The sequence below is a fragment of the Citrus sinensis genome, chromosome 2 (assembly GCF_022201045.2).
Source record: "Citrus sinensis cultivar Valencia sweet orange chromosome 2, DVS_A1.0, whole genome shotgun sequence".
NCBI classification, from domain to species: Eukaryota; Viridiplantae; Streptophyta; class Magnoliopsida; order Sapindales; family Rutaceae; genus Citrus; species Citrus sinensis.
The window spans coordinates 3,798,062-3,825,883 of NC_068557.1; the positions used below are offsets into that span (position 1 = coordinate 3,798,062).

Below are 27,822 nucleotides of genomic sequence, written 5' to 3' on the forward strand. Positions count from 1 at the left end.
GTTTTTTTTTCCCCCACTCGTGCGGTTGTTTTGTTCTTGCTCTGTTTCGAGAAAGACTCTCACTAACCGTTGGTGCTATAGATTCTTCAAACCGGCATAAAATTTCTTTCAGTAAAAATAACGAAATGGGCCTGAGGCCCAATTATGAAGTATTTACGTTAATGGGTAATAAAATTTATACATACATAAATATACATGCACGCGCACACATACATACATACATATATATATATATATATATATATATATATATATCTCTTTGTGTGTGTCCCTATCTCTATATATATATATAAATGTTCCACAGCAAGATTTATTAATGTTTGAAAAAAAACAGTTAAACCGTATGGTTTAATAATGTAATGATTGAAAGTTATTAATTTGCATGATTTAATAGTTTTCTCAAATTTTAATAAAATCTAAAATTCTGGATCAAATATATTAATAAGGATCTGTTTCTGGATCTTGAACTATAATTTTTTTTTCTATCTATATATGTTAATAATTTATATTAAGTTAATATTATTTCAATCTATTATTAAGAAAACTTATTAAAGGAACCTATTTACCACCGCCATTATTTATCTACGATTAGTCCGATTATTGTTGTTTATAAAAGTCAAATTTAGTATTATTGGAATCCTCGTTGTTTAAACTCACAAACGTACAGATATCACCATCGCATGAGCTGTCATTTCGGTCAGTGTTAAGTGGTAGAGCATTGACAGCACCTTCACCACCCCTGCCGAATATCGACTGCTACTGGAACTATTGGCCGTGCGGTGTTGGTTAACTTGCAATATGTAACGGTGACTGAAAATTTATTTTGAATTATTTACTACCGGTGGATTATATGATGGTTACATTTGTATAATTGTGTAGAGAAAGCAACAAATAACCTTCCAAACAAAGATTAAGTAATCCTTTTAATTATGTGACATCTTCATAAAATGCTGATGGTAAATGTTATATGAACAGTTAGTTGTGCTAATTAAATTATTTATATTTTATCAAAAATTAATATAATCTCGTACACTCTATATCCAAACACAAGACAAATTAATAAATAATACTGTATAATTTAACAACGGACGATGTATGATTTTAAATATAATCCACCCAATACAAATTGGTTTAATATAGTATAGTACAACAACAAATTATTAGTCTAGTGCGATACTCTAAATACAACATTGATCAGTTCCACGACCAATGTTATGACATTAAATGTGCCATATGTTTACAAATATTTTAGAAAATTTTGTTATGATGATAAATATAGCGTTATTCTATTTATTAACACTTAAAATTAGAAAAATTCTTCTCAAAATTGATTTCTACCTCAAATTCTTTTCTGTAATATAATCATATAACACATTCTCACAGCCTTTTTGAAATGAAAATCCCATTGAACAGAATTTAAGCAAAATTAAATATATCTTAAAATGTAGCGTACAACACCACCATAGTACATCATTATAACACTACCAAAATCGGGAACCTCTTTTCTTCACCCGCGTCCATCTTTTTAGGGCCGGCCAATTGTCATCTTTTCGCTGCAACCAAATCCGCTTCGTTTTTAGGTCAATGATAAGTCCTTGACTTGCCTCCGTTAAACGACAACGTTTCTTTCGGCATTTGCATTTCAGTACTGAGAGTGAGAGAAGCTTTAAGGCTATATTTGTCTTTTCGAAGATTTATCCCCGAAACCGCGTTCACAGCTACAAAAACTCGCCCGGATTCTTCACCGTTCGATTAACGTCGCGCCCAAACCTTCCTCGCCACGTGGATAAAATCCGACAGGACTCGCATCTTCGCTTTTGAACTCACAAGTTAAAAATCAGATTAAAAATAAAAATGAAAAAAATAAAAAAAATAAAACGAAAGCTTTTATAAACACGTTTCTCCAAACAAAAAAAAAAAAAGAATGGAGAAAAAAACAAATTAAAAACCCTTCATATCGCATCTTTAATTGTCTTTTGATAGCCATAACCTCTCTCTCTCTTACTCTCTCGTCTGATCAACGATTAATCCACAATCTACAACTCGTCGTCTTCCTCTTCAAATCGGAATCACTTTTTACAATCCGGGGTCTTTTAACGACCGCCGCCGCGTTGGAAAAATCCGAATAAGAAAACCAAAATAAAAAACCAGAAAAAAAAACCAGGAAAAACGACGTCGTCCTTTCCTTTTATTTTTTTCATTTTTTTATTTTTAAAATTTCCTCGACCGGTGATCAGTTCCCGGCGGTATAGAAGGTGTGCACGATTATTAACCTGCGCACTTTCCAATTTAGATATAGAATACCTTGGCCTGATTAGTCAAAAACTCGTTTCGCTTTGTTTATAGTTTTAGAGGTTAGTCACGTGCTTGAATCATTTTTTCCACTCCGTTCACGTCGATTTCTTCACTGTGATGATGGAAATTAGTAATTTAGGTTTCTGATTGTGAATTTAGGGTTTCCTTTGGGTAATTCGGTTCTCAAATTGGAGTTTTTTTAGAGGTTTTAGAAATGGATTTTGTTCGATTTGGAGTTTGACGTTATGGATCTATTCTTTTCGTGTGCTTGATCTGGTAATACAATTTAGGGTTTCCTTTGTGTTAGAATGCTCTCAAATCAATATGTTTTGACGTATTTGTGTCAAATTCAAATTTTTTTGAGAGTCCAACTCATGCTAAATGATCAGAATCACTACACGCTTACATTTCTCTCAATGCTAAGCTAAAATAGAAGTGAATATAAGCTTAAAACTTGATTAGACATTGGTTTTAATATTGGATTATACTGTTTTGTTAGCTGAGGCTAAAATGGGTTTTGTTTTATTTGTATTTTGAGGGTTAATTTACAATGTTCATTTTGCCTATTCTTTGTTGTTCAGGTGTTTGAACCGGTTTGAGAGGTGTGAAGTAAACCAGTAGAAGTTCCATGTGAGAGGATGGCTTTTTTTAGGAACTTTACAAGTGAAGCAGTTTCCCAGAGCATCCTGGAAGACAAAGCTCAAGGACAAAGTGTTGGGGGCATCAGTTCAGTAGGGAATGAGGAGGATGTAGATGGGACTTACGGTGAACGAGATTTTGATATTAACATGGATGTACAGTATCAAAGTGATGGAGAACCGGATGATGCTAATAGACTGCAAAATGAGGCTGCCGCTGTTGACCATGGTGGCGTGAGGGATTTAAACATGCAGCCCTCTGGTAGGAGAACTGCCCTGGCTGGGAGATGGGGTTCTACATTTTGGAAGGACTGCCAGCCTAGGGGCCCCAACACTGCCGGGTCTGATTCTGGGCAGGATTCGAAATATGAATATAAAAATATGGAAGGGTCTTACTATAATTCATCAGATGAAAGGGAAGATAGATTAGAGTCTCAAGATGAGGGCCAAAAACCAGCTAACAAGGCTGCAAAGGGTTACTCAGATGTTCCTGCAGATGAGATGTTGTCTGATGAGTACTATGAGCAGGATGGGGAAGAACAAAGTGACTCAATGCAGTATAGAGGGTTTAGCAATTCTGTTGGGTTGAACTCTAGATCCCAGTCAAAGACTGTAGCCGTTAATAGCAGTGTGTCTAGGAGATCAAGAGCTTTAAAGAGGCATAAAGATGTCGATGATGATGACGATGATGATAATAATAATGAGGATGCTGATTATGAAGACGAGGATGAGGAAGAAGGTAATTTGTTTATTACTGTATTTCTTGCGGATTTAACGGTCCTCCTGCTTCAAAAACAGGGACAAGATAAAAGAATGAATGCACTAGTTCTTAACTTCACTTCTTTGGGGCAAGTTGTTACTGAAACTTGGTTGCCTTATTATTTCCAGATGACCCTGATGATGCAGATTTTGAGCCTGATTACGGAGTTACTGGCAGTCGCCCAGGCAACAAGGTTACTGTATTCTTATAGTGTTGTTGCTGTATTATGCTGTGAATTTACAATTAAGACAACTGTGTAATTATGCCTGGCTGTTGCATTACTATCTCTGCTGGCTTCCATTTTCACTTTCTGTGATTATTTATTTTCTGCTTGTCATGAGTGATATCTTTGGAGGGGTTGGCTTTTGTGTTTTTTGTTTGTGGGGGGGGGTTTAGGGGAGCATATGTTGTTTTTGTAATTTTTTGATACAGTTATATTATACTGTTTTGAGAGTTTATTGGTTGTTTTGTATAGATCATATTAAGCTATTTTTTTATGTCATGTGGACTGCTGGTACACTGCTGTTACTCCTGTTATTTGTTATTTCATATGTTGTTGTTTCAGAAAAAAGAAATAAAATAAGTAAAATAGAGATATCAGTATGTTGTTTGCGAATGAATTAGGTATACACACACACACACACACACACACATGCATATATTTTCTAGACTGTTATATTTTTGGGTTGTTGTCCTCATTTCATCTGCTTTGAGAAGAGGAATCTATTGTTTTTGATAATTATTATGAAGCTTAATGACTGAGAAAACACTTTTTTATCTGTGCCTTTTTGTTTAGCATTTGATTCTCAAATCTTGGATCAATTAGTGCTGAAACTCTAGATTATCTAATAAAATTGGTTCTGAAAGTCAGGAAACATCAGAAATGTATAAGACTAAGACAGTTTTTTAGGTGGTTGATAAATGGTATTGCTGGAGATCATGAGATTAGTGGCATTGGTAGAGTTAGGAAAATGCTTAATGTTCCTTTTTTGGTGGCTTAGTTTGCTAGTTTTTGGGTTTTGGAATAATAAGGAAATGAGTGCTGAACTTTCAATATGAATCTGATTACAGTTGGAGGGGGGGGGGGTGTTGGATGTAAAATATGAAAATCATAGAGAGCCTTCTTTCACAATACGTTGGAATCAGAGATTTAGGGTTCATTTTGAAGGTTTGGTTGGCTTTAAATAGTAAGGGACTGATTCTTATTTGATGATGGAGGGAGATCTTGAGATTAATGAGGTTTTTGAGGTTGAAGTGGTAGAAGTCAAGATTTGGTTGTGGGTTGTTAATTAACATCAATAATCAGTGCAAAAGAAAACAGAGAGCTGGATAGGTTATGGAGAGACAGTAAAGAAGCTCTTGTTTTTTGAAAATGTAAAAACTCTTTCGGAAAAATTATTTTACTTTTTAATAATCGTAAAAGATTGCATGAATTTCCATGGTCTCCTGGATCTTACTTTATATGGGGGCAGAGGGCATACACAAGTATTTGGGTTTTTCTTTTCTTTTCTCTTTCCTTTATTTTATTTTAATTTCATAAATTTGAAGTCCTTGTGTAAAGTGTTTGTAATTTTACTGGTGGTAATAGTACATGTGGAGCATCATTATTTCTATACAGGATGTAAGGATTTGGATTTTAGACATGGCTCTGTGTTTGCATGATGCACTGGTTGTGGCAGTGGGACTAAGCCCAATGCAGACTACATGACTGGTCCTGGTCAATTTATAGATCAACTATCAAAAGTATTTATTTTTCCCCCTGTTTTCTGCTTTATGTATACATGTCTACATCCTTATGTTGGGAAAATACTGCTGGCTTCTGGATAGTATGCTAACATTCTGCATTGTAATCAATCTGATCCCTCTGCACACTGATAAAGTGCTTTTTCCTGTAATACCAGGATAAAGATTGGGATGCAGAAGATTCTGATGAAGATGATAATAGTGATGATGATCTAGATGTCTCAGATGAAGATGATTTTTATTCTAATAAGAAATCTAAGGGCAGACAAAGAGGAGTTAAAGTTGGTCGTAATGTAAAACCTGCTAGAGAACGCAAATCATTGTATTCATCCAGTCGACAAAGGAGAGGAAAACCATCATTTGAAGAGGACGATTATTCTGCAGAGGATTCTGACAGTGAGAGTGATGAGGACTTTAAGAGCATAACCAGGAGAGGTGCACAACTACGTAAAGGTAATGCTCGATCCACAATGTCGACAAAAATCAGTGGACAAAACAGTGAGGTTCGCACTTCTAGTAGGTCAGTTCGTAAGGTATCATATGTTGAAAGTGATGGAAGTGAAGAACTTGATGAAGGCAAGAAAAAGAAGCCCCAAAAGGTGCAGTCTTCTAAATTTTTTCTTTTTTTTTTTCCTTTTTTTTGAATACAATCTTAGATTATGAGTTATTACATGCTGGTTTCTGCCTTTATTTGATTTTTTGATTCTGAAATTGATGCTTTTTCCACATTGAGAAGAAAGCCTTGTTAATTATCTAGAGAAGTTCAGGAGTAGAATGATATTTTCTTATATGACCTTCAGCAATTCTAAAGTATGTACCGTTCATCATTTGTGTTTATATGTGGAGTTGCATTGTTTGGTTACCCTTGAACATGTGTTGTGTTTTCTAACCAAATGATAACTGGAACATAGTTTAGAATTTCCAGTGTCACTTGAAATATATAGAATAGAAAGCCAACAACTGATCTCTCTGCATGTGATTCCCAAACCTAACTTTATTTGTTTTCTATTGAGTTACTCACATTTCATTAATAGGCTTACCTCTGTTTTTGAGTATTTATGACATGCCGGAAAGTGATGTATTTTATCTGAAGTTAATTGCACATATAAACCTAGACTGATTTTGTTATTAAAGGTTCTGTGTAATGGAACTCTTTTAGTTATTATTAGGTTCTTGACTTTCCATTCTAGTTATTAGTTGTAGTTCCATAGCAAGAAAAAGGGTCCTTGACTGTCCAATTGAAAATGGGTTCAGTTCATTTTGTGGGAGTTTATGCATGTGTGAGCGCCAAGTATATTAATTGGCTTTTTCCTTAGTTGCATACAGTGTGTATCTTTGTTCTTTATCCATTAGTATAATGAATTTTAATTTTTTCTGTTGGATTGTATTATTTTTAATTTTAATTTTTATCTGCTATTAATTGTTTAGGATGAGATTGAAGAGGAAGATGGTGATTCCATTGAAAAGGTGCTTTGGCATCAGCCAAAGGGCACGGCTGAAGATGCTGCAAAGAATGGTAGATCAAAGGAACCTGTTCTGATGAGTCACTTGTTTGATTCTGAACCAGATTGGAATGAGATGGAATTCTTGATAAAATGGAAAGGCCAGTCACATTTGCATTGTCAGTGGAAATCATTTCCTGAGCTACAAAATGTATGCTTTTAATTTTTGGTTTTATTTATGCGTATTGTTAATTTGTAGCTGAGTCTGAACATAATTTTGGAGAATTCATTTTACATCCCACTTCTTATATCATTGTAATTTTTATCTCTTATCCTCTATTGTTTATATGCTCTGTACTCTGTCTGTGAGAATTTGCAGCTTAGTGGTTTTAAGAAGGTTTTGAATTATGCAAAGAAAGTAGTGGAGGATGTGAGGTTCCGGAAGATGGTCTCTCGTGAGGAGGTAATATTTGGTTTCTTAAATGCCAAAACTTTTTCATGGAGTTCATGTTTTTGGTGTGCTGATGGACATGTAAGTGTTTTGAAAGTCTAATTTTTCGTGACTAATCTGAATGATATCATTGTTACTGGTAGCGTGTATATGAGTTTGCATAGCCTCTATGGCTTCATGACTCCATGACTTTATATGTCACAGAGTCTTTCCTTAGTCTTGTTTTCTTCTGATGTTAGCAAAAATTGGTGACTAGTTGTTGACGAGGCAAAAATCAGTCATTAGTTGACGACTATCTTTCCTATATGTAAGTATTAATAAGAAACATTGTTTAGTGTCATTAAGTTCAAAGGTTGTTTACTTCTTATACATTTGATCTATTTTTCTCCTGTAAGCCAGACATCTTATTTACTATTTAGCATATCATAATTATTCTGAGTCTTTAATTTTGTGTAATATGGCATATTGCCTTTGATCTTCTAACATCAAAAGGACATGTTGAGGTACATAGGGCTCTTTAGCAGCCAGTCGTGTGGTGAAATAACATTTGTTTTTCTGAGGCATTCAAATTAGTGAGAGCTCTGTGCTTTGAGCTGTCAAAAAGTGCATGGGACGATAGGTTGCTTTCTTAATCTCTATTCGAAGAATGCCAAATGTTGTTGGAAGTGTGACAAATTGTCAATGGCCAAAATATTAGCTTGCCTGAAATCCCATCATCTGATTTTTGGATTTTGCTTTGGTTTTTTATGCTGTGTACTTTTATTCACTTTCGTTGTTAAAGAGAAGACTACTTGTTAAAGAATAGTAAAGGATACAAAATTGATATGGCCATCACCTCCAAATTATTATGAAATTTAGGTACTGTGATAAGAAATTCATGATTATATGCTGTTTTAAAAGCATGTTTTTTTTTTCTGTCTGGACCTTCTTTGTGCTCCGAGTGTCCACAATAAATGGCACACCATTGGGTGCAAATTCTTTTATTGCTCTTGTATTGGAGAATTTTGCCTCTGTGTTTTGATAATGATCATTCATATGTCATCAATGTGCAATGTAAGCTTTTCCGAAGGAGCTTGGTTGTTTCTTAACTTGTTTTGTCTGATTTTCCATGTCAGATAGAATTGAATGATGTCAGTAAGGAAATGGACTTAGATATCATCAAGCAAAACAGTCAGGTTGCTTTTTGTTATCATCTTGGTTTCCACTTCTCCCCTTAAATATCTTCAGAATTTTTTTTTGTGTACTTTTTTATTTTTATTTTTTGCTTAATGTTTCTGAAATTGGTTGATTATTTGGATTTTCAGGTTGAGAGAATAATTGCTGATCGAATTAGTAAAGATAGCTCGGGTAATGTGACGCAGGAGTATTTAGTCAAATGGAAAGGCCTTTCGTATGCTGAAGCAACATGGTATAACCAACCTAGCTCTGTGGCCATTCATGGTTCAAATTAGAACAGCTATAATTCTTTAACCTCTTTCATGTTGTTTTATGTCCTATGTGGATTTCTACACTTTGTAGATTCTGTTTTCTAATCAACATATTCTTTTTTGTTTCTCATAAAAAAATATTCATTTTTCTTTAATTTTCTTGAACAACTGCTGCTTTATTCTGTGTACCATTAGCTTTTTTCTTTATAATTTTTAATTTTTAACTATCCACATTAGTTTCGAATAAAAATTTAGTTTACTTGGCTAAAACATATATTTTAAGTAAACTAAATTTTTATTCAAAACTAAAAGTTTAGTTTACTTCAACTAAACCATATATTTTGGACTATATTTCCAACTTCTAATATGCTTATTTTGTTCTAAGCCCAGTGCGCGCGCCCCCCCCCCCCCAAAACAAAAACAAAAACACACACAAAAAAAAAAAAACATGCATTTTGGATCCCCTCAAGGTGGAAGGGCTTGTAATCTTTTATCAATTGTTGATTCGTTCTCTTTTATCAATTGCTGATTCGTTCTTGTATTCTATTGTAGTTTTCATTGCCTTTAATGCAAAGCTCTTTTTTCTTCTACTTTTTTTTTTTTTCCAATTGTGTGTATACTCACTGTGTGGTAATATTGATGTTTGGCAATAGGGAGAAGGACGAAATTATTGATTTTGCTCAAGATGCTATTGATGAGTACAAGGTAGAGAATCTTTTATACTGGTTTCAACTTCTTTTTTTTTTCTTCTAGTATCTTTTGCTTTCACATCCAATGTCTATTACATTCAATTTGGTTGTCATTTTGATAAACACTACAAGTAATTTAACATTTCACCTTTTAAAGTTTTTAAAATTTTGGAAGGATCTACTCAAATGACATGGAAATAGAGTTTTTGCAGAAGCTGCCATGGCAAATATTTTCAAGAATAGAGAGTTTTAGGTTGAGGTCTTGAAGATATGTCTTAAGTGAAAGAGAAAATATGCATGGCTAATATGAACACACAACAACCACCGAATGATTTTACATGTGGGTTCAGGTTTTGAGATTCTTTACTTTTGTTGTCAGGCTCGTGAGGCTGCAATGGCTGAACAAGGGAAAATGGTAGATCTCCAGCGTAAGAAAGGCAAAGGTATGTTGCTTTGGAGTTTTTGGAACGGTGGCCAAATTTAGAAGCTTGCATGAGAGAAGTTCTTAAAACATATATGACATATTTATGCTCTCTCTTTCCCTTTTTCTTTTTCATTTTATCAATCCTTTTATCTCTAGGAATCATTGGCTTTTAGTTCTAAACACTTGAATAATTCGGTTTCAGTGAATCAATTTTTTTTTTTTAACTCGCTCGCTCGTTTTTTAACACTGAAGTTGGGACATTTAGAATAAAATTAAATAAAAAATTTGACTCAACACTGGCCTGAACGCTGCATTAATTAAGCTTAAACTTTAAAACTACCTTGTCCTTTTAATCTTTTTACTACCATCTAAAAAACCTAATTAATTTTTGTCTACCAATAATTTACATCAAGGCATTATCATAAATTTTAAAAAATAAATCACTTTTCCTACTGTTCAAAAACTTTTATAGAGTATTATTTACAAAATGTAAGACATATGTATTTTTGTTTGAATTATTTATCATATCTTAGTGAGTTAAAACTCAAAATTATGCTTTTTTAATATATTCATCAACTTTATTTATTTTTTAAAATTAATTAACTTGATGATATTTCTACATATAAATGTAAGTAAATGTAACACTTTTAACAGACATAAGTGTCCTTCAATCATTACTTATATGGTGTCTTGTGTACAAATTATTTAATGTGAAAATCTTTCTATTATTCAGCGAGTTTACGGAAGCTTGAGGAACAACCTGAATGGTTAAGAGGAGGAAAGCTTCGTGACTATCAGCTTGAGGGTCTAAACTTTCTTGTGAACAGGTATACTCTTCTTATTGCTTGAGGTCTTGGCATTCTGATTTCATAAACTCGTGGAGTCTGATGACACATGTACTAATTATTTCTTCTTTTACTCGACAGTTGGCGAAATGATACCAATGTCATTTTAGCTGATGAAATGGGTCTTGGAAAAACAGTCCAGTCAGTGTCAATGCTTGGTTTCTTACAGGTGAACTTGTTTTCTTTTTCGAAGTGGTAGACTTGTAAATGTTGTTGTATTGATTATGCTGAATCTAATTTTATTTTGTTTTCACAGAACGCTCAACAAATTCCTGGTCCATTTCTTGTAGTTGTACCATTATCCACCTTGTCAAACTGGGCGAAAGAGTTTAGAAAATGGCTTCCTACCATGAATGTGATTGTATATGTTGGTACACGTGCAAGCCGAGAGGTAAGTCATATTTGTTGATATATCTGTTTTGAGTTGTGCATATAAATAGGGCTCTGGTTTCTGATACTTTTGACATTTGTTGCAACTCCCATGGCACCGCCACCGACACTTCCCTATTCCCCTACCCCCGCAATTGATTGTGCAAGGTTTGTTTGACTTTGCTGGGCAGGCTTCTAGTACATAAGTTCTTGCAGATACTTTGCTTTTATCATACACCTGTTTGCCTCGTTTCAATCTGACTTCTTCTATAAAATCTACTGAAACATATTGAAACCTGATTAACGTAGTTTTTGCATTTTAGATCTGAAAATCAGCTCTTTGTTTATTGTTTGATTTTGGTCAGATATTTATTTTATCCAAGTCCAATCTGAGTTTTCTGTCTAATCTGCTTATAAATGCTAGCAAATTAGTCCTTAATCGATTTGTCTCTCTGTTTTCATTGTCCAATTGATGAAATCTTTTATCTGAGCTGCTATACTATAAGGGTAGATATTGACTTTTTATTTTATTTATTTTTCTGGGATTTGTGCGGACATCCAATGTAATTTTTGTGAATCCTCAGTCAATCAATAAAAATAATTTCTGTTACTTCAAAAAATTAAAAGAAAAGAAAATTATATTCTTCTTCTTTTACTCTTTTCAACCATTTCTTTCGGTTGCAGGTTTGTCAGCAATATGAATTTTATAATGACAAGAAAGTCGGCAGGCCTATAAAATTTAATACACTGTTAACCACATATGAAGTTGTCCTGAAGGACAAGGCTGTTCTGTCCAAGATAAAGTGGAACTATTTGATGGTTGATGAAGCTCATAGGTTAAAGAACAGTGAAGCACAGTTGTATACAACTCTCTCGGTAGGCAGCATTTTTAACTAATTTTTGTTTCACAGTGTATATTAGATAGGTGCTAGTTCACTATGATCTCTATAAAATAATGTACTTGGGTCTCTGCAGGAATTTAGCACTAAGAACAAGTTACTTATTACTGGCACACCCTTGCAAAACAGTGTGGAAGAGCTATGGTATGTTTGTTCTCTTTATATTAGCAAAACATTTGCAATCTTGGATGCAGAGGGTAATTTGTTATTGTTAGTAATTTGCCATATATATATATATATATATATATATTAAATAAAGGCTTTTCAACGTTCTGGAAAATGTTATGGGTTTTATTGCACACACTAGTGTTCTATACAGATTGGCCTGCTGTTTCATGAATGAAATTTTATTTGCACCCTTGATGTGTGAGGATTTCAAGAAGGAAAGTCTTCCTCCTAGAGTCTGAAATGAAGGAAACCTCTCGACATTTTAATTTTGTCGTAAGCAAAACATATTTCATTAATATGGCAAATTCCTAGTAACTCAAGAATTCTGAAATTCCAAATAAAATTGGCGGCTGTTGACACTGGTGGTGACACAATCATCTTCAGGTAGTAAATGTTCAGTTGCTGCAACCTCCAATAATGTAAATCAGCTAGCCAAACAACTCCTCTCAAAGGTTCTTTCATTGGGACTAGGACTGACTAGCATTTTTGGTCACCACCTGAGGACTAGTGAAGTAAGGTTCTTGGTGGGGCTTTGGGTTTCTGATGATGGAATTTTGAAATAGGAGGTGTACTTGAGAGAGTGAAGATTTGAATGTTAGGTTTGATAACACTTGTCCACCCCGCCACCTATTCGGTGGAATGGACTGGATATATTTGGTTCTTATGAGAATGAAGTCATTTCTGTTCATTATCTTATGGATTTGTTTCTGGGTGGTGAATCCTAGTTTTACACTCTTATTAAAAAAAAAAAATTCCTAGTTCTACACTGATAAAAAATCCTAGTTCTGGACATCTTTGGTATCCAGATGTGTTCTACCAGCTCTGATATTAATGCTATCTAGATTTTTAAGTAATTTTCATCCATGCTTTAATTCATTTGACATGCCTAACCTTCATTTGACGGTCACTGTCGTTTTAGATACTGGGAGTCTTAAGAGGGAGTTTATAGCATCCTTGAACCTCTGAGGGGTGCAAATGAAATTGCCTCTCCAGCTGTTGTGCTAACAAGTGTTGATGTTTCTGCATAACTTATGTAGTCTTTTGGAACTATAGACAATGCTTCGACTTTTTTTGTAGGTACTCCAGTAATTTTTAATTTAATTCTGAAGATAGTTATCCAAGTATGCACCTAAGGCCAGAGGTGTTTGAATTACTTCCTATCAGAATTTTTATTAAATTATTTGATCAGTTCCATGGTTTTGTATGTGGCATCTTCCTTTGACTTTGTGGATCATCCATAATCAATATCTATATAGAATTTAATGATTGTAGTTGTTCAGCTTATTCTCACATTGTTTTTCGTACCCGGATGTTATTGATGTTAATATCATAAATTTTTCTTTGTAAGTGGTTGCAAGTCTTGCTTGAGATGAGTTTACTTGTTTTGATCTATCGACTATGTTATTCTTTTACATACTCTGCCCTTGTTTTTTAATTCAATAAATTTTCACAAGCCTTTCTGTTTCATGTCTTGTTCTGAAATATGTATTCCTTATCTTTCTTTCTGCAGGGCTCTGCTTCACTTCCTTGATCATGACAAGTTTAAGAGTAAGGATGATTTCATTCAAAATTACAAGAATCTCAGTTCATTCAATGAAAATGAGGTAGGAAGTACCGTTGGCTTTTAATTTGTCCTGTTTTGGCACCTCAGTTATTTTTTCAGCAAGTATTCTTGTCTAATCCATGTCTAATCCAATAAACGCATTTGGTTATGTATTCTATATATGTGTAGCTTGCAAATCTTCATATGGAATTGAGGCCGCACATTCTTCGGAGAATTATAAAAGACGTGGAGAAGTCTTTGCCTCCGAAAATTGAACGTATTCTTAGAGTTGAGATGTCCCCTCTTCAAAAGCAGTAAGTAATAGATTCTAAATATGATGAAAATGTTCTATTCTGCTAAAGTAACATCTGTTGCTGTTTTTGACTGTTGTAGGTACTACAAGTGGATTTTGGAACGCAACTTCCACGACTTGAACAAAGGAGTTCGTGGGAATCAAGTAAGAATTTATCAAATGCCATTTTGATAATTTTTATTTTCATGCTGGGTATGACAATTAATGTTTATAATTCCCTGACTATACGGTATGTTTGTTCCTGTTGTGCTGTTATAAGTGGTATTGTTAAAATAAATTTGTGCGATAACATTTTACCGTTGTCACCATTCCTTTTGGTGATGAGATAATTGTTCATGCATATTGGTTATTTGGATTTTGCAGGTTTCACTTCTGAATATTGTGGTAGAGTTAAAGAAATGTTGCAACCATCCCTTCCTTTTTGAGAGTGCAGACCATGGTTATGGTGGGGACACCAGCATCAATGATACCAGCAAACTGGAGAGAATTATTTTGAGCAGTGGGAAGCTAGTGATACTGGACAAGCTACTTGTGAGGTTGCATGAGACAAAACATCGTGTTCTGATCTTTTCTCAGGTTTTTTTGGCAAACTTTCTCACAGAAAATCATGGAGCTTGATTATAATGTCTCCGTTAGTTGAAAATGATGTCATACTTTTTATTGTTGTATTCGCTTTGCCTTTACTTGTTTTGAGATCCTTGGTGTAAATTATTGTTTTGGTGTTCCATGATCTTTTTTGGTCTTATTTTCTTGCATGTGTATGGCATTTTTGTTTATGGTGCGGAATCTTTGGACTTTTATATTGTGCCCATCATATGGCCTAGGCTTTTTCCCATTGTTTAGTGTCAAATGCCACGAATGTCCTCCTGGGATCACAATCTAGTATAAAGCATTCTTAAAGATGTTAATAAATCATGATGAAAAAAAAGAATGCTTTTTTACAGTTGCGTAGTAAAGGTACTTAATTTTCAAGGTAAAACCTGACAGCCTATTATCTTTTAGTTTCTATAGGGTTTAATGGGATCATTCAATTGTCTAGAGTAGGAATGATATTTTAATCAAGATACCTCCAGGAATCCAAACGCATCAACGGATCAAGATATTTGTTGTCGATAATTAACCTTAGATAAAACTCATTAGTTGAGGAGAAAACATTATTAAGAGGTTTGTGAAGTTTGAAATGGCAAAAAGACTGATACTAAGAATATGAGAATTAAGTACTTATATGATAGGAGAGTTGGCAGAATGTATTAGAGGAGCAATAACACCCCCCCTCCCTCTCACCTCACACATATATATCCCCCTTCTCTCTGTATACCATTTTATCCTTCAATGCTTATTTACTTTTATGCATGGATTTTTTTTTTGGGGGGGGGGGGGGTTTAAACCACCAAGATGGTGGGGTTTAGGCCGTGCCTCTACCTGTAATATCAATCTACAATTATAATTTGTATAATTTTTTGAATTTAGATATTTTTGCTCAAAGTTATTGTTAATTTCATATTCTTTTTAATGCCTTAATACTATCTATGCATTTGGGTTATCAAAATGAAAACAATCTGTGCTCCTGTTTACAAATATATATGTGTTTATTTGGTTTTTATTTTTTAACACAAAGATTTTATAGCCTGACTCAGTGGCTATTACACTAATAAATTACTGCAGATGGTTAGAATGTTGGATATACTAGCTGAGTATATGTCGTATAAAGGTTTCCAGTTTCAAAGGCTTGATGGTAGTACAAAGGCTGAGTTGCGCCACCAAGCTATGGATCATTTTAATGCACCTGGTAGTGAGGATTTCTGTTTCTTGCTTTCAACTCGAGCTGGTGGTCTTGGTATCAATCTTGCAACAGCTGACACTGTTATAATATTTGATTCCGACTGGAATCCTCAAAATGACTTGCAGGTTTTTTTTTTTTTAATTTGTAAATTTCAATGGCTACATCTTTGTCTTTCATTGTTATATATTTCAGTTCATTTGCATGTTATAAATAGCATAACATTTCTCATTATATATGCTTGATTCTATTTTGTTTCAGGCTATGAGTAGAGCTCATAGAATTGGACAGCAAGAAGTTGTCAACATCTATAGATTTGTTACAAGCAAAAGTGTCGAGGAGGATATCCTGGAACGTGCTAAGAAAAAGATGGTATGGTGATATGGGGAAGTTTTGTTGTTTTATTAGATTTTTCCAAAGGATGCGTGGGTATACATGCGTCTGTGTTTATATTTCTGTGCATGTAATGAGACCTACATGTAGCTGCTCAGTTTCATTTTTTTTTCTACTTATTTAACAATCTTCTTTTGGATAAAATGTGTTCTATATAGGTTCTTGATCATTTGGTGATCCAAAAGTTGAATGCTGAGGGTAGACTGGAGAAGAAAGAAACAAAGAAAGGGAGTTATTTTGATAAAGTAAGGATATGCATATGGGTGTATGCTTAATTATTTATCATGTAGCCTGTATTTGAAAACCATTTGTTGTTTGTGTATTCTTTTTATTATTATCTCTTGGATATTAGGTGTAACTTTTTGTTATTTAGCAAAATCTAACTTTTACCTTTATGATTATAGAATGAACTTTCGGCAATTTTGAGATTCGGAGCAGAGGAACTTTTTAAAGAGGACAGAAACGATGAGGAGAGCAAAAAAAGACTGTTAGGCATGGATATTGATGAAATACTTGAAAGAGCAGAGAAAGTTGAGGAGAAGGAAGCTGAAGGAGAAGGAGGGAATGAATTGTTGAGTGCTTTTAAGGCAAGAAAATGATGTGCCGTCATTATTATCCATCTTCCATTATTTGGTTGTCAATCTCTTTATTTTCTCCTCTTAAATTTTCGTGAAACCTTATCCTCTCTTTGATCATCTAGGTTGCCAATTTCTGTGGTGCTGAAGATGATGGTAGTTTCTGGAGTCGTTGGATTAAACCTGAAGCTGTAGCTCAAGCTGAGGCATGAACCCACTTTGTTGATTTTCAATATAACTTCAAAAATATGGCTGTTCTACCTGCTTCTTGCAGGACTGATATTTAGAAATTCTATTTAGCTCTAGCTGTCTGCTCAAGTCTTTGTTTTTTCCTCTCCATTTAGGATGCTTTAGCTCCTCGTGCTGCAAGGAATACCAAAAGCTATGCTGAAGCAAATGAACCCGAGAGAAGTAATAAAAGGAAGAAGAAAGGATCTGAGCTTCAGGAGCCTCAGGAGAGAGTTCAGAAGCGCCGCAAAGCAGAATTTTCGGTTCCATCTGTTCCATTTATTGATGGAGCATCTGCTCAAGTGAGAGACTGGTCATATGGGAATCTATCCAAGAGAGATGCCACGCGTTTTTATCGTGCGGTATGGTTTATGATACTTCATTGTTATTGTATAGTTTTCTACCTGGGCATGCCTCATTTGATTACTCTTGTGAAATCTATTCATATCCTTGTCATATGCTGCTTCAAAAATATTGCTTTCAAAGTGTTCTGTTTATTTCTTGTAGATGTTAAAGAAGTTATGCATCTTCATTTTTTGATCATCTTCTATAAGTTCATTAAGTTGAAACAATGTTGGTATTTGTTATATATATCTATACTTAAGATTATGACTTAAATCTAGGCATCAAAATTGGCCGTTTATTTAGTTCAATCTAAGGGATTAGATAATTGCTTATGTGGCATAAAACCCGTTTTAAATATAACATTGAAAAAACAAAATGCTGAGGCGGCATATTAAAACTTAAAATGGGGGGAGAGAGAGAATACTGACTCTTGAAATATTAACTTCCTTAACGAGATTATACCAACAAGAACTTTTCTTTTTTTGCGAATCTATTCTCATTCCTGAAATCTTATGAATATTTGGAATTGTTGTTCGCGTGAAGCTGGGTTTTCTCATCTGGATCATCTTCTTGGGTTGTACATTTTGCCAAGCTGTGATGTGATGTTTCTGGTTGTCAAAATGATTTCTTGTGATCTTAAGCTTTTTTTTGGTTTCATAACTTAGCAAGTCACACCTTGATGCTGTACATTGCGTGGTGATAAATGAATCCTCACTTAATTTATTCAGAACAATGTTGTTCACAAAGTCATGGAGTCTTGATTTTTTTGGAAAGTATACAGTGCTAAAATAGGGATGGTTTTTTTGTTACTTGTATAATCATTGAAGGAGTAGATACCAATCTCTCTCTCGTTTTTTTAAGTTTTAATATGCTACTTGAACTTTCTTTTATTAAAAAAAGAAGAAGAAAATCTTATATTTAATACTTTTAATGCCACATAAGCAATTATCTTAGCCCTTGGATTGAACTAAATAAATGGCCAGATTTTGATGTCTAGATTTAAGTCAAAAAAGTCCCTTCCCCGTATGTGTGTATATATATTTTCTCTTTTGTGGATGGATCATTCATAATATATCCTGCATATTTACGTGCTTGCTAATCTGTGAAATGATATTTTTATCCAAAGCTTAAAAAATCTCTCAAGTTTGGGTGTCTGATAGTGTCCTTAAAAAAAAAAAAAAATCAATCTTATACCTTTGGATGCATATGGATATGGGCTGGTAGCGGGCCTATGCTCCTATATTTAACCTTATTAAGAGCTTCAACCAGTTTGAATAGTAGTCACTAGAACCAATGATCACTGAATTTACCTTATTTATTGGAGCATGACCTCTTTTGGTATCACTATGTGTATAATGAAAGGTTCTGATTCCAAAGCACTAGTTTATTTTTGCTGTTTAATGTGCTAAGAATTCTAATTTGTGGGCAGTATTGTCTCACTATTTCAACGCAGCATTTTTTTTATTTAAATATGAGGACTTATATTATCTGAGCTCCTCTCAGAAACGTCCGATCAATATCATTAATTGATTCTGGTAGATTTGCCCCATTGTTGTATGACTTCTAATAATAATTTTAGCTTCTGAGAGGCAGAAAATAAACTGAAAACTAATGTAAAAGATAGTTTGTGGTCCTTGAAACTTTTTCAATCTCTTGTAGATGTTCTTGCTTTGCTTGCCCGTCTTATTTATTAGTAAAGTGCCAGTATTTGGGATATCTCCTAATATTAGTTTGCTGCCACTTTTGTTTTGCTGGATTAAATTGCTTCCGGAACGGGTGATTTTTGTATGGTTTCTTCTGTTGCGATTACTTGAAGCATCATTTCTGCTTTCTCATTGCTTCATTACAGCACAGATTCTGTGTGTAATTTTGAATATATATATATTTTTTCTCAAATTAGGTTATGAAATTCGGAAACCAGAGTCAAATCAGCTTAATAGCTCGAGATGCTGGTGGTGCAGTTGCAACAGCTCCACAAGAAGTGGTGGTTGAACTTTTTGATATTTTAATTGATGGGTGTAGAGAAGCAGTTGAAGTAGGAAGTCCGGACCCAAAGGTCAGTTTTGAAAGTTATTCTACTTGATTCTAATTGATTTCTTCTAATGTAAATTTTCATTCTATTGGCATACGGAAAGTTTGTCCTCATAAAATGAATTGTCTGATTACATCCAGGGCCCTCCTTTGCTGGATTTTTTTGGTGTCTCTGTGAAGGCTAATGATCTAATTAACCGTGTTGAAGAACTTCAACTTCTAGCAAAGCGTATAAGTCGCTATGAAGATCCTATTAAGCAATTCCGAGTGTTGTCATATCTTAAACCGTCAAATTGGTCCAAAGGTTGCGGCTGGAATCAGTGTATGTATTTCCTGCTCTCATACGGCTATTCCACAACTTTATATCTATATATACAATATTTTTTCTTTTATTTTTATTATTATTCAAGAGATGGGAACCCAAAGTTAGTGTTTGGTGGTTTATTATGTCTTACTCTCTGGATGTTGTTAGTTGATGATGCAAGATTGCTTCTGGGAATACACTACCATGGTTTCGGCAATTGGGAAAACATAAGGTTAGATGAGAGGCTTGGCCTTACGAAGAAGATTGCTCCTGTTGAACTTCAACATCATGAGACCTTCCTTCCACGTGCACCAAATTTGAAGGAGCGTGCTAATGCACTTTTGGAAATGGTAGGCAATCGCTTTCCTCTACCCAAATTTGCTCATCCTTTCATTTTGGATTCTTAATTTATTTTTTTATTTTTTAACAATATTTGTCAACATGTGCTCATTTTTGTTATACAAGCTCATCTGTTTTTTCTTGATCTTTTACTGCACCTACATTACTTCTTTTCCTTCACTGCCTCAATATTCCAAGTTCAAGGCTTAAAGCCATGAAAATATTATTAATCTCTGCATATATCTCTACTATTTATATTTTGCTGTCAATTTTTCTTCTCTTTCTCTTTTCTCATTCTACTTTTAGGACTTCATGATCAAGTATTATGGTGATGCAAAGGTGTGGTTTGTGTGAGAAGGAAGAGGTGGATTGACGTATTTAAGCCTAGATAAATAAGGGTGTAGAAGATGGATGGCTAGTGTGAATGATAACTGACAAGAAGTTAAATTTTCGTGATAACCCACCCGATTTCTAAATTGTTTGATCTTGCAATTCTTCTAACGGAGGGAACTCTGGATGGTAATTCTAGCACGATCTTGAGTGGATCTAGCAATAAATGGGGCAACTAGCACATTTTATTCTTACATTTCTTTCATGTTGTTTGCATAGTTATGCCAGTGTTTTGGACTTGTCACCAATTGCCTATTCTGATGACTGGGACCTTTCCTTCAGGAACTTGCAGCTGTTGGTGCAAAGAATGCGAATGCTAAAGTGGGACGTAAGGCTTCCAAGAAGGGCAGAGAGAAATCTGAGAATATTTTGAACATGCCAATATCTCGCTTGAGGGACAAGAAAGGAAAACCTGGTTCTGCTAAGGTCAATTTCCAATCTACCAAAGATAGATTTCATAAACCTCAAAGAGTTGAACAACCTTTAACAAAAGAGGAGGGTGAAATGTCGGACAACGAGGAAGTATATGAACAATTTAAGGAAGTGAAATGGATGGAATGGTGTGAAGATGTCATGGCTGATGAAATTAGAACCCTGCAGCGCCTTCAACGATTGCAAGCTACCAGTGACAATCTTCCAAAGGAAAAGGTTGCTTCTGTTTTTCCATCTTTTTGTTGGCATATACCTTTGTATTCGAGGATTAAACATCTGACTTCATTGCTTTTCTTTCATTTTATCCAGGTGCTTTCAAAAATTCGGAATTACTTGCAGCTTATAGGGCGAAGGATAGACCAAATTGTCTTAGAACATGAGGAGGAACTATATAAGCAAGATAGTATGTCTTTTTTTTTTTTGGGTCCTACTTTATTTGTTCATCATTTGACATGATTAATGTACATTGCATTTCAATCTGCTATTTTTGCCGCTCTCTTTATCTGCTGGAAGTATCTTGGTGAAAATTATTTTCATCGCCTTGTATGTCATATACATGTCATTCTTTGGATTTGTTTACTGTATGAAAGTTTAAAAGAAGCTGCATTACAGGGATGACTATGCGATTATGGAACTACGTCTCTACTTTTTCAAATCTTTCTGGGGAGAAACTGCATCAGATTTATTCCAAACTCAAGCAGGAGCGGCAAGAGGAAGCAGGGATTGGACATTCCCACATTAATGGCTCTGCTTCTGGTTCTATTGATAATGATCTAAATTTTTCTACATTCAACCGCCATGCTGAGAGGCAAAAGGGACATAAAAATGTGTCTACTTATCAAATGACAGAACCAATTCACAAAGGCATTGATCCAAAAAAGTTTGAAGCATGGAAACGAAGGAGAAGGGCAGAAACGGATATGTATTCCCAAGCTCAGCCCATGTTGCAAAGACCTATGAATAATGGCACTCGTCTACCAGATCCAAACTCGTTAGGAATTCTTGGTGCGGCACCAACTGACAACAGGCGTTTTGTTACTGAGAGGCGCTACCCAATGCGTCAAACCGGCTTTCCTCCTAGACAGGGTTTCCCGTCTGGCATCAATTAGTCTTTCAGATGTACGAGTGCAGCTCTGATTGAAAGATTGACACCAATTGGCTTTCACTTGGCATTTATCGATTAAGTCACCTGGATATTCTCTTGGAATTCTTTTTTACGATGTGAATAAGAGGCAGAGTCCAGTTTGGTATTAAACAGCTGGTCTGAAGAGTTTATCCGCCATCATTTGGGGAATCACACGTGTAGACGGCTGAGGAAGAAAGCCAGGGGTGGATTAACATAGCAAGACACATGCAGGTTTTGCCAGGACTTTTGTTTTTTTTATTTTTTCCTTTCAGGAAAATGAGTAGAGTATTTTTTTTTTCCCCCTTTACGTATATAGTCAAAAGTAGTGGGAGAAAAAAAGGAAAAAAAGAGAGCCTCATTCAGTTGGAAAATGTTTAGGCATGAGCAAGACAATATATATGTGTATTAATCAATTGAGAAAGTGTACATTATCAATTTTGCATAATTTTGTAGGCCTTTTCCTTCTTTTATGACACTTGCTTAGTTGCTTGGACATTTATCCAGCAGTTGGCTGATGTATGTATTTCTCATTTTGGTTTCAGCTTAATAATTCTAAAAGAAAATAGGTAGGCATCAAGAACTTATGCACATTGGGATGTTATATCTTTGAAGTTTTAGCACCACCTGAGGGGATAAAGAATGCAGTTTTGTTACAATCATGTAATGTATGTGTGTATTTTAATTTTTAATATCATGCCTTCGAATACTTGATTGAAGATAACTCTTTTGTGTTCAGTTGAGTGAGATGTTTATAAATTTTGCCTGTGGATATGATCTGGAAATTATGGGATCAATGTGAAAATAGTAGCTGTTAACGTGATGAGTGCATAATCTTTTTTTTTCCCCCAATTATTATCAATATAATAGTCTAAGCTCATACAAATCTTTTAGCCCTGTAAGATTTGAGTTTGGGTGGCCAATCAAATAAAGTTGTTTGAAAACCATTTGATCAAGTTCTTAGGGCCAAGTTGAGCGCATCATCTTGAATTTATGTATCGTAGGTATTGTATTTCTTTTATAGGGTCAACTTATCTTGTGAGAGGTGTTTCTGCTTACTGAGTGATATTTCCCTGTATCATGCATGATTGGGATTGAACGATGAATCCATATTCTTTGACAACCGAAGATGCCACTGAGAGCTTCTGAGAGATGATCTGAATTTTCGTGAAAGCAGCAACACTGGAGATAAGAGTACATTTGGTTTCAAGCATATGCATGGAAAATGAACATGCAGTGGTGTTCCTAAAGAAGTACCAAGAAAATAAGATAAACAGAATCGAAATAATGGATAAAGGTTTACCAAATTAGTGGGACAAAGAGTAAAATTGGGAACAAGCACAAAATCAAGACAGCAAAGTTCATAAAAATACAAGACGAGAAGTGATGTGTGGTGTTGCTTCCCACAAAAGATGGTGTGGTTCACAGACATTATCACTTTATCTTTCACATTGCCCTCTCAACCTCATACTTTCAATTGTATAACTTTCAAATATTTTGCGCACAGCACAAGTTCTTATGCATTTTCCATTTTGTGCCCATTCATTTGGGCATTTATCCAATTTGCCCACTATATTTTACCTTCTAATTATTGAGGCATACTTTGATTATCAATTCCTTTCTTTTATTTATTTTTTTTTAAAAAAAAAGTTTGGATGGAAGGAAAAATTTCACACATCAAACACCAATGTTTACAGCCTATTGTTATTCGAATTTGAACGACAGCATGAATGAAGTACACTCAAAACTATAATATTAGATTTTTTTTTTAATCAAAAGTGAAATTTTATCAAAATCAGAAAGGGCTGAAAGGAAATAAACTAAAACAACAAGGGCGATGGTGAAAACAGGAGGCAACCCAAAATAAAACAAAATCAAATAAAAAAAAATTAGTGGAAGTAGGAGGCTCTAACTCAGCGTATGCTGGAGCGAAAATCTTTCCCATGTCATTGATATAAACAAATTATGAGCCGCAGGATTCCAACGCTTCCACTCTTATCTGCCACGTCTGATGAATTGGTGGGTCCCATTCCATTGTTGATTGGCTCTCCCGCGCTCTTATAAAAAATGAATTCTCTCTTTGGTTTTCGCAGTTTTAACACTTGAGCTGTAACCTTTCTTCCTCTTCAGGTAATCTTCCGAACTGTTACTCATTTGATTTATATTTTTGTTTTTGTTGCTGTGTTTCATTTTTTTTGTTTATGCGTGTTTCAGAAAATTGCTCTTGCTCTTGCTCTTGCTCTTGCTCTTGCTCTTGCTCTTGTTCTTGTTCTTGCATGCGTCATGCATGTATTATGCATATACTGAATGCATATTATTCTGTGCTTACATGTGATATGCAGTTTGGTCCTCTGACTGCTCTCTGTTTTTCGTTTTTTTCACGAATTATTGTAAAAGACATATCAGTATACAATAAAATAAAACGTAACGAATACTTTGAGAAATCTACTAAACAATCTTGGGACGCATGATGATTTTCCTGTGGATAATTTTAGTAAACTGTTTATCAATTAGTTCAGTTGGTAAAATCTCTTGAGTCTGAAATATGAAGTTTGGAATCCGCGGTGGGAAGAGAATTGGGTAAAAAAAAATTTCATCTTTGGGATGTGACAATAGACTTGACGTTGATGTTTTCGTATATTAAGAATTATGAATTCATGTTTTTTTTTTTGAAGTAAGAATATAAGGCATATATTAGTTCAGTTAGTAGAGGTTGAACTCTTGACTATATTTTGTTTCTTTCTAATAAAAAAGAAAGGTTTTGTTTAACCGAAACATTGGGAAATATTGTCTAATTGTAACAAAATTTTACAAAGGACAATAAACTAACTGCAATATACTCTTACTGATAATCTTACGTAGGTAGCCAAGAAATTATTTTCATTATCACTATAAGGAAAAATCTCGAAAATAAATTTGAAGTAACAGACATCTTTCCATTTGTTAAATGTTCAGAATTCATGCATAAAGATACAGGACTCCTTCGTGTGTTATTTTTTTGTTGGACAATACTTATGTTTTAGAATCTAAACGGATTGTTGTGAAAACAGGTGATTTGAGTTATTACCAATTACTACATTTCGTTAGTTGGCACTTGTTTCTGCAGGCTCCTTTTTTTTTTAATGTATATATATATATATAATAACGAAACATGGATTGACGAAAAGAGAAGACTATAAATGTGAATCAAAATGATCTTATGCCTGCTTAGGTGATTTGAAAGCAAAAGGATGTTGTAAAGTTGGTTTGATTTATTTATTTCTTTGGAATCCTGTAGGTCAGGTGTTTTGGAGTGGTGAAACAACAAGAACTCGTCAAACTTTAAGGTATCAGTGACATTCCAAGTAGGGAAAGATGGACTATATGTATGCACCAGGGAAGAACCATCTCTTTGTTCCGGGTCCTGTTCACATCCCCGATCAAGTCATCCGAGCAATGAATAGGAACAATGAGGACTACCGTTCTCCAGCAGTTCCAGCATTAACAAAAATTCTTCTTGAGGATGTCAAGAAAATTTTCAAGACCACTTCTGGAACTCCATTTCTGATCCCAACCACAGGTATTTTTATTACATCCTTGCTTCAAATTTTATTCTTAATTGCTTGTAAAGATGTACGAATTTTTGGTGTGAGATTATTCATAAAAACGAATACATGTGTATGTATGTAATTGAAATCCTGCAACCAAAATTGAAATGAGCTAATATTTGTCATATGTTTTAGTTACGGTTTTCTCTTTGTTGATATAGCTGTTTTGATTTAGGAACTGGTGCATGGGAGAGTGCACTTACAAACACACTGTCTCCTGGAGATCGCATTATCTCTTTTCTGATTGGTCAATTCAGTTTGCTTTGGATTGATCAGCAGCAGCGCCTCAACTTCAACGTTGATGTCGTCGAAAGTGACTGGGGTGAAGGTGCAAAGCTTGATGTTTTGGCATCAAAACTTGCAGCAGATACTGCACACACTATCAAGGCCATTTGCATTGTTCATAACGAGACAGCGACCGGAGTTACCAACAACTTGTCTAAAGTGAGAAAACTTCTTGGTAAGTGTATATTATGTACTTTAGAATAAAGCTATGATTGTAAGGGTTACATGCTTTCTTTTACACATCACGTCCCCTGTGTACCTAAGCTAAACTGAGATGCGCGGATGGCATGCCTCAATGTTTGTAAGATTAATCAATTTTGCAATGTACATCTACAAGAAAAAAATATAAGTTCTTCTGCTTCTTTTATTTTGATCATGCATTGAATCTACTTGTTTAATATGTTTGGTATCTCTTCTCAGATGAATACAGGCACCCGGCTCTTTTTCTCGTTGACGGGGTTTCCTCCATTTGTGCCATCGATTTCCGTATGGATGAATGGGGCATAGATGTGGCTCTAACTGGCTCTCAGAAAGCTCTTTCACTTCCTACTGGAATGGGGATTGTTTGTGCAAGCCCCAAAGCTCTAGAGGCATCCAAAACTGCAAAATCTGTCAGAGTTTTCTTTGATTGGAAAGACTACATAAAGTTTTACAATTTGGGAACATTTTGGCCATATACCCCTTCCATCCAACTGCTGTATGGGCTGCGAGCAGCTTTGGATCTGATTTTTGAGGAAGGGCTTGAAAATGTGATCGAAAGGCACCGTCGTTTGGGCAAAGCAACCAGGTGAGGACATTTCGGCTTTTTCTTCATCTATTTTTCTTTGATATTAGAAGTTTCTTAATCCTCCATCAAATGTATGAATATGGCTAAAATACAACATCTTATTTGGTAATTGGAGCCTGTAGTAAAACCATCCCGAAAGAAATTTATAATAGATGTTTTGAAACTCTTGATAATCCGTATATCTCGTTTTGCTCTTCTGTTGAAAGAATATACTTTTTGATTAAAAAAGTTTTAAAATTTGAAATGTAGGCTTGCGGTGGAGGCATGGGGATTAAAGAACTGCACCCAGAAAGAAGAATGGTTCAGTGACACCGTGACTGCTGTGATTGTTCCTCCACATATCAATAGTTCAGAAATTGTTAGAAGGGCATGGCAGAGATACAATCTAAGCTTAGGTCTGGGCCTTAACAAAGTTGCTGGTAAAGTATTTAGAATCGGGCATCTCGGCCACCTGAATGAGGTAATGTTCAATTTTCAGTTCCTATTTCAATTATAACTGGAGAAGTGTTATTGTTACCAGTGCTAGCATATTTCAATCATATTACAACTCGATTTATTTCATGATCATTTATACAGCGCTCTAATTAGTTTCTCGGGAAAAAAAAAAAAAAATTGGACTATCAAGGCCTTTCCAGTTTAACTGCTATGACATGATTTATAGTAATTCAGCAATATAATCTACCATGGACCAACCTAACATTATTAGAAACTAAAATATAATCTACAAAGGTGTTGCTTCTTTCGTCGCCTGAACTTAATCTGTATATCTCATCAATTTCAGTTGCAATTGTTGGGCTGTCTCGCTGGTGTGGAGATGATACTAAAAGACGTGGGCTACCCGGTTAAGCTGGGAAGCGGGGTTGCAGCTGCTTCTGCATACCTACAGAACAACATTCCTATGATCCCATCCAGGATCTGAGTCATCTTTCATCAATGTAATTACTTCTCTTCTATTCACGCGCTTCAGGTCACTATGTACAAAGAATGTAAAATTTCCTATGCTTGCTCTTATTAGAGGCTCACCGAGAAAACTCTCCTTTAATCATTGCTTCTTGTATTGTGATGTACTTGAAACGTCTTATTAGTCCAGCCAAGTATTTTATTTTTTCTTAGCAGATTCTGAGTATCATTTATGCTCTTTTGCTCTGTTTTTGCTTGGAAGCCAAATGCGGGGGCAAAATATTTTGAAATGGTTCACATAAATAAATTTCTTTTCC

General features: G+C 34.8%; 2 protein-coding genes across 4 annotated transcripts; both read left to right on the top strand.

Moving 5' to 3' along the window:
* The first annotated feature begins 1,919 nt into the window (after positions 1-1,919).
* On the top strand, positions 1,920-22,442 carry LOC102610451 (protein CHROMATIN REMODELING 5). 3 transcript variants are annotated; one of them, XM_006470670.4, is made up of 31 exons: positions 1,920-2,354; positions 2,877-3,672; positions 3,822-3,886; positions 5,595-6,035; positions 6,865-7,089; positions 7,258-7,341; positions 8,445-8,504; positions 8,634-8,737; positions 9,410-9,461; positions 9,825-9,888; positions 10,603-10,696; positions 10,796-10,883; positions 10,971-11,105; positions 11,768-11,959; positions 12,059-12,126; positions 13,661-13,754; positions 13,883-14,007; positions 14,087-14,150; positions 14,370-14,582; positions 15,672-15,914; positions 16,048-16,158; positions 16,338-16,424; positions 16,584-16,766; positions 16,880-16,960; positions 17,099-17,344; positions 19,228-19,383; positions 19,500-19,680; positions 19,831-20,012; positions 20,674-21,039; positions 21,133-21,226; positions 21,436-22,442. In XM_006470670.4, the coding sequence occupies exons 2-31, from the start codon at positions 2,934-2,936 to the stop codon at positions 21,930-21,932; spliced, it is 5,334 nt and encodes a 1,777-aa protein (XP_006470733.2). In that variant the 5' UTR covers positions 1,920-2,354; positions 2,877-2,933; the 3' UTR covers positions 21,933-22,442. The 3 variants fall into 3 exon arrangements, with proteins under 3 accessions (XP_006470733.2, XP_006470732.2, XP_052291127.1); XM_006470669.4 differs by having other exon boundaries at positions 1,920-2,255; XM_052435167.1 differs by lacking the exon at positions 1,920-2,354 and adding an exon at positions 2,409-2,571.
* Positions 22,443-23,863: 1,421 nt separating this feature from the next.
* Positions 23,864-27,720, top strand: LOC102610141 (serine--glyoxylate aminotransferase). Its single transcript, XM_006470668.2, has 6 exons — positions 23,864-24,076; positions 25,224-25,505; positions 25,709-25,993; positions 26,239-26,605; positions 26,855-27,065; positions 27,387-27,720. Exons 2-6 carry the CDS (start codon positions 25,301-25,303, stop codon positions 27,522-27,524), a joined length of 1,206 nt encoding a protein of 401 aa, XP_006470731.2. The 5' UTR covers positions 23,864-24,076; positions 25,224-25,300; the 3' UTR covers positions 27,525-27,720.
* Positions 27,721-27,822: the final 102 nt, after the last annotated feature.

Excerpts from the sequence above, each read along its gene's own strand:
- LOC102610451 (XM_006470670.4), top strand. The coding sequence starts at position 2,934 with ATGGCTTTTTTTAGGAACTTTACAAGTGAAGCAGTTTCCCAGAGCATC. Across the intron at positions 10,697-10,795 it reads CTAAACTTTCTTGTGAACAG|TTGGCGAAATGATACCAATG; the intron begins GTATACTCTTCT and ends TTTACTCGACAG. Across the intron at positions 16,961-17,098 it reads AAGCTGTAGCTCAAGCTGAG|GATGCTTTAGCTCCTCGTGC; the intron begins GCATGAACCCAC and ends CTCTCCATTTAG.
- LOC102610141 (XM_006470668.2), top strand. The coding sequence starts at position 25,301 with ATGGACTATATGTATGCACCAGGGAAGAACCATCTCTTTGTTCCGGGT. Across the intron at positions 25,994-26,238 it reads TAAAGTGAGAAAACTTCTTG|ATGAATACAGGCACCCGGCT; the intron begins GTAAGTGTATAT and ends ATCTCTTCTCAG. Across the intron at positions 27,066-27,386 it reads ATCTCGGCCACCTGAATGAG|TTGCAATTGTTGGGCTGTCT; the intron begins GTAATGTTCAAT and ends CATCAATTTCAG.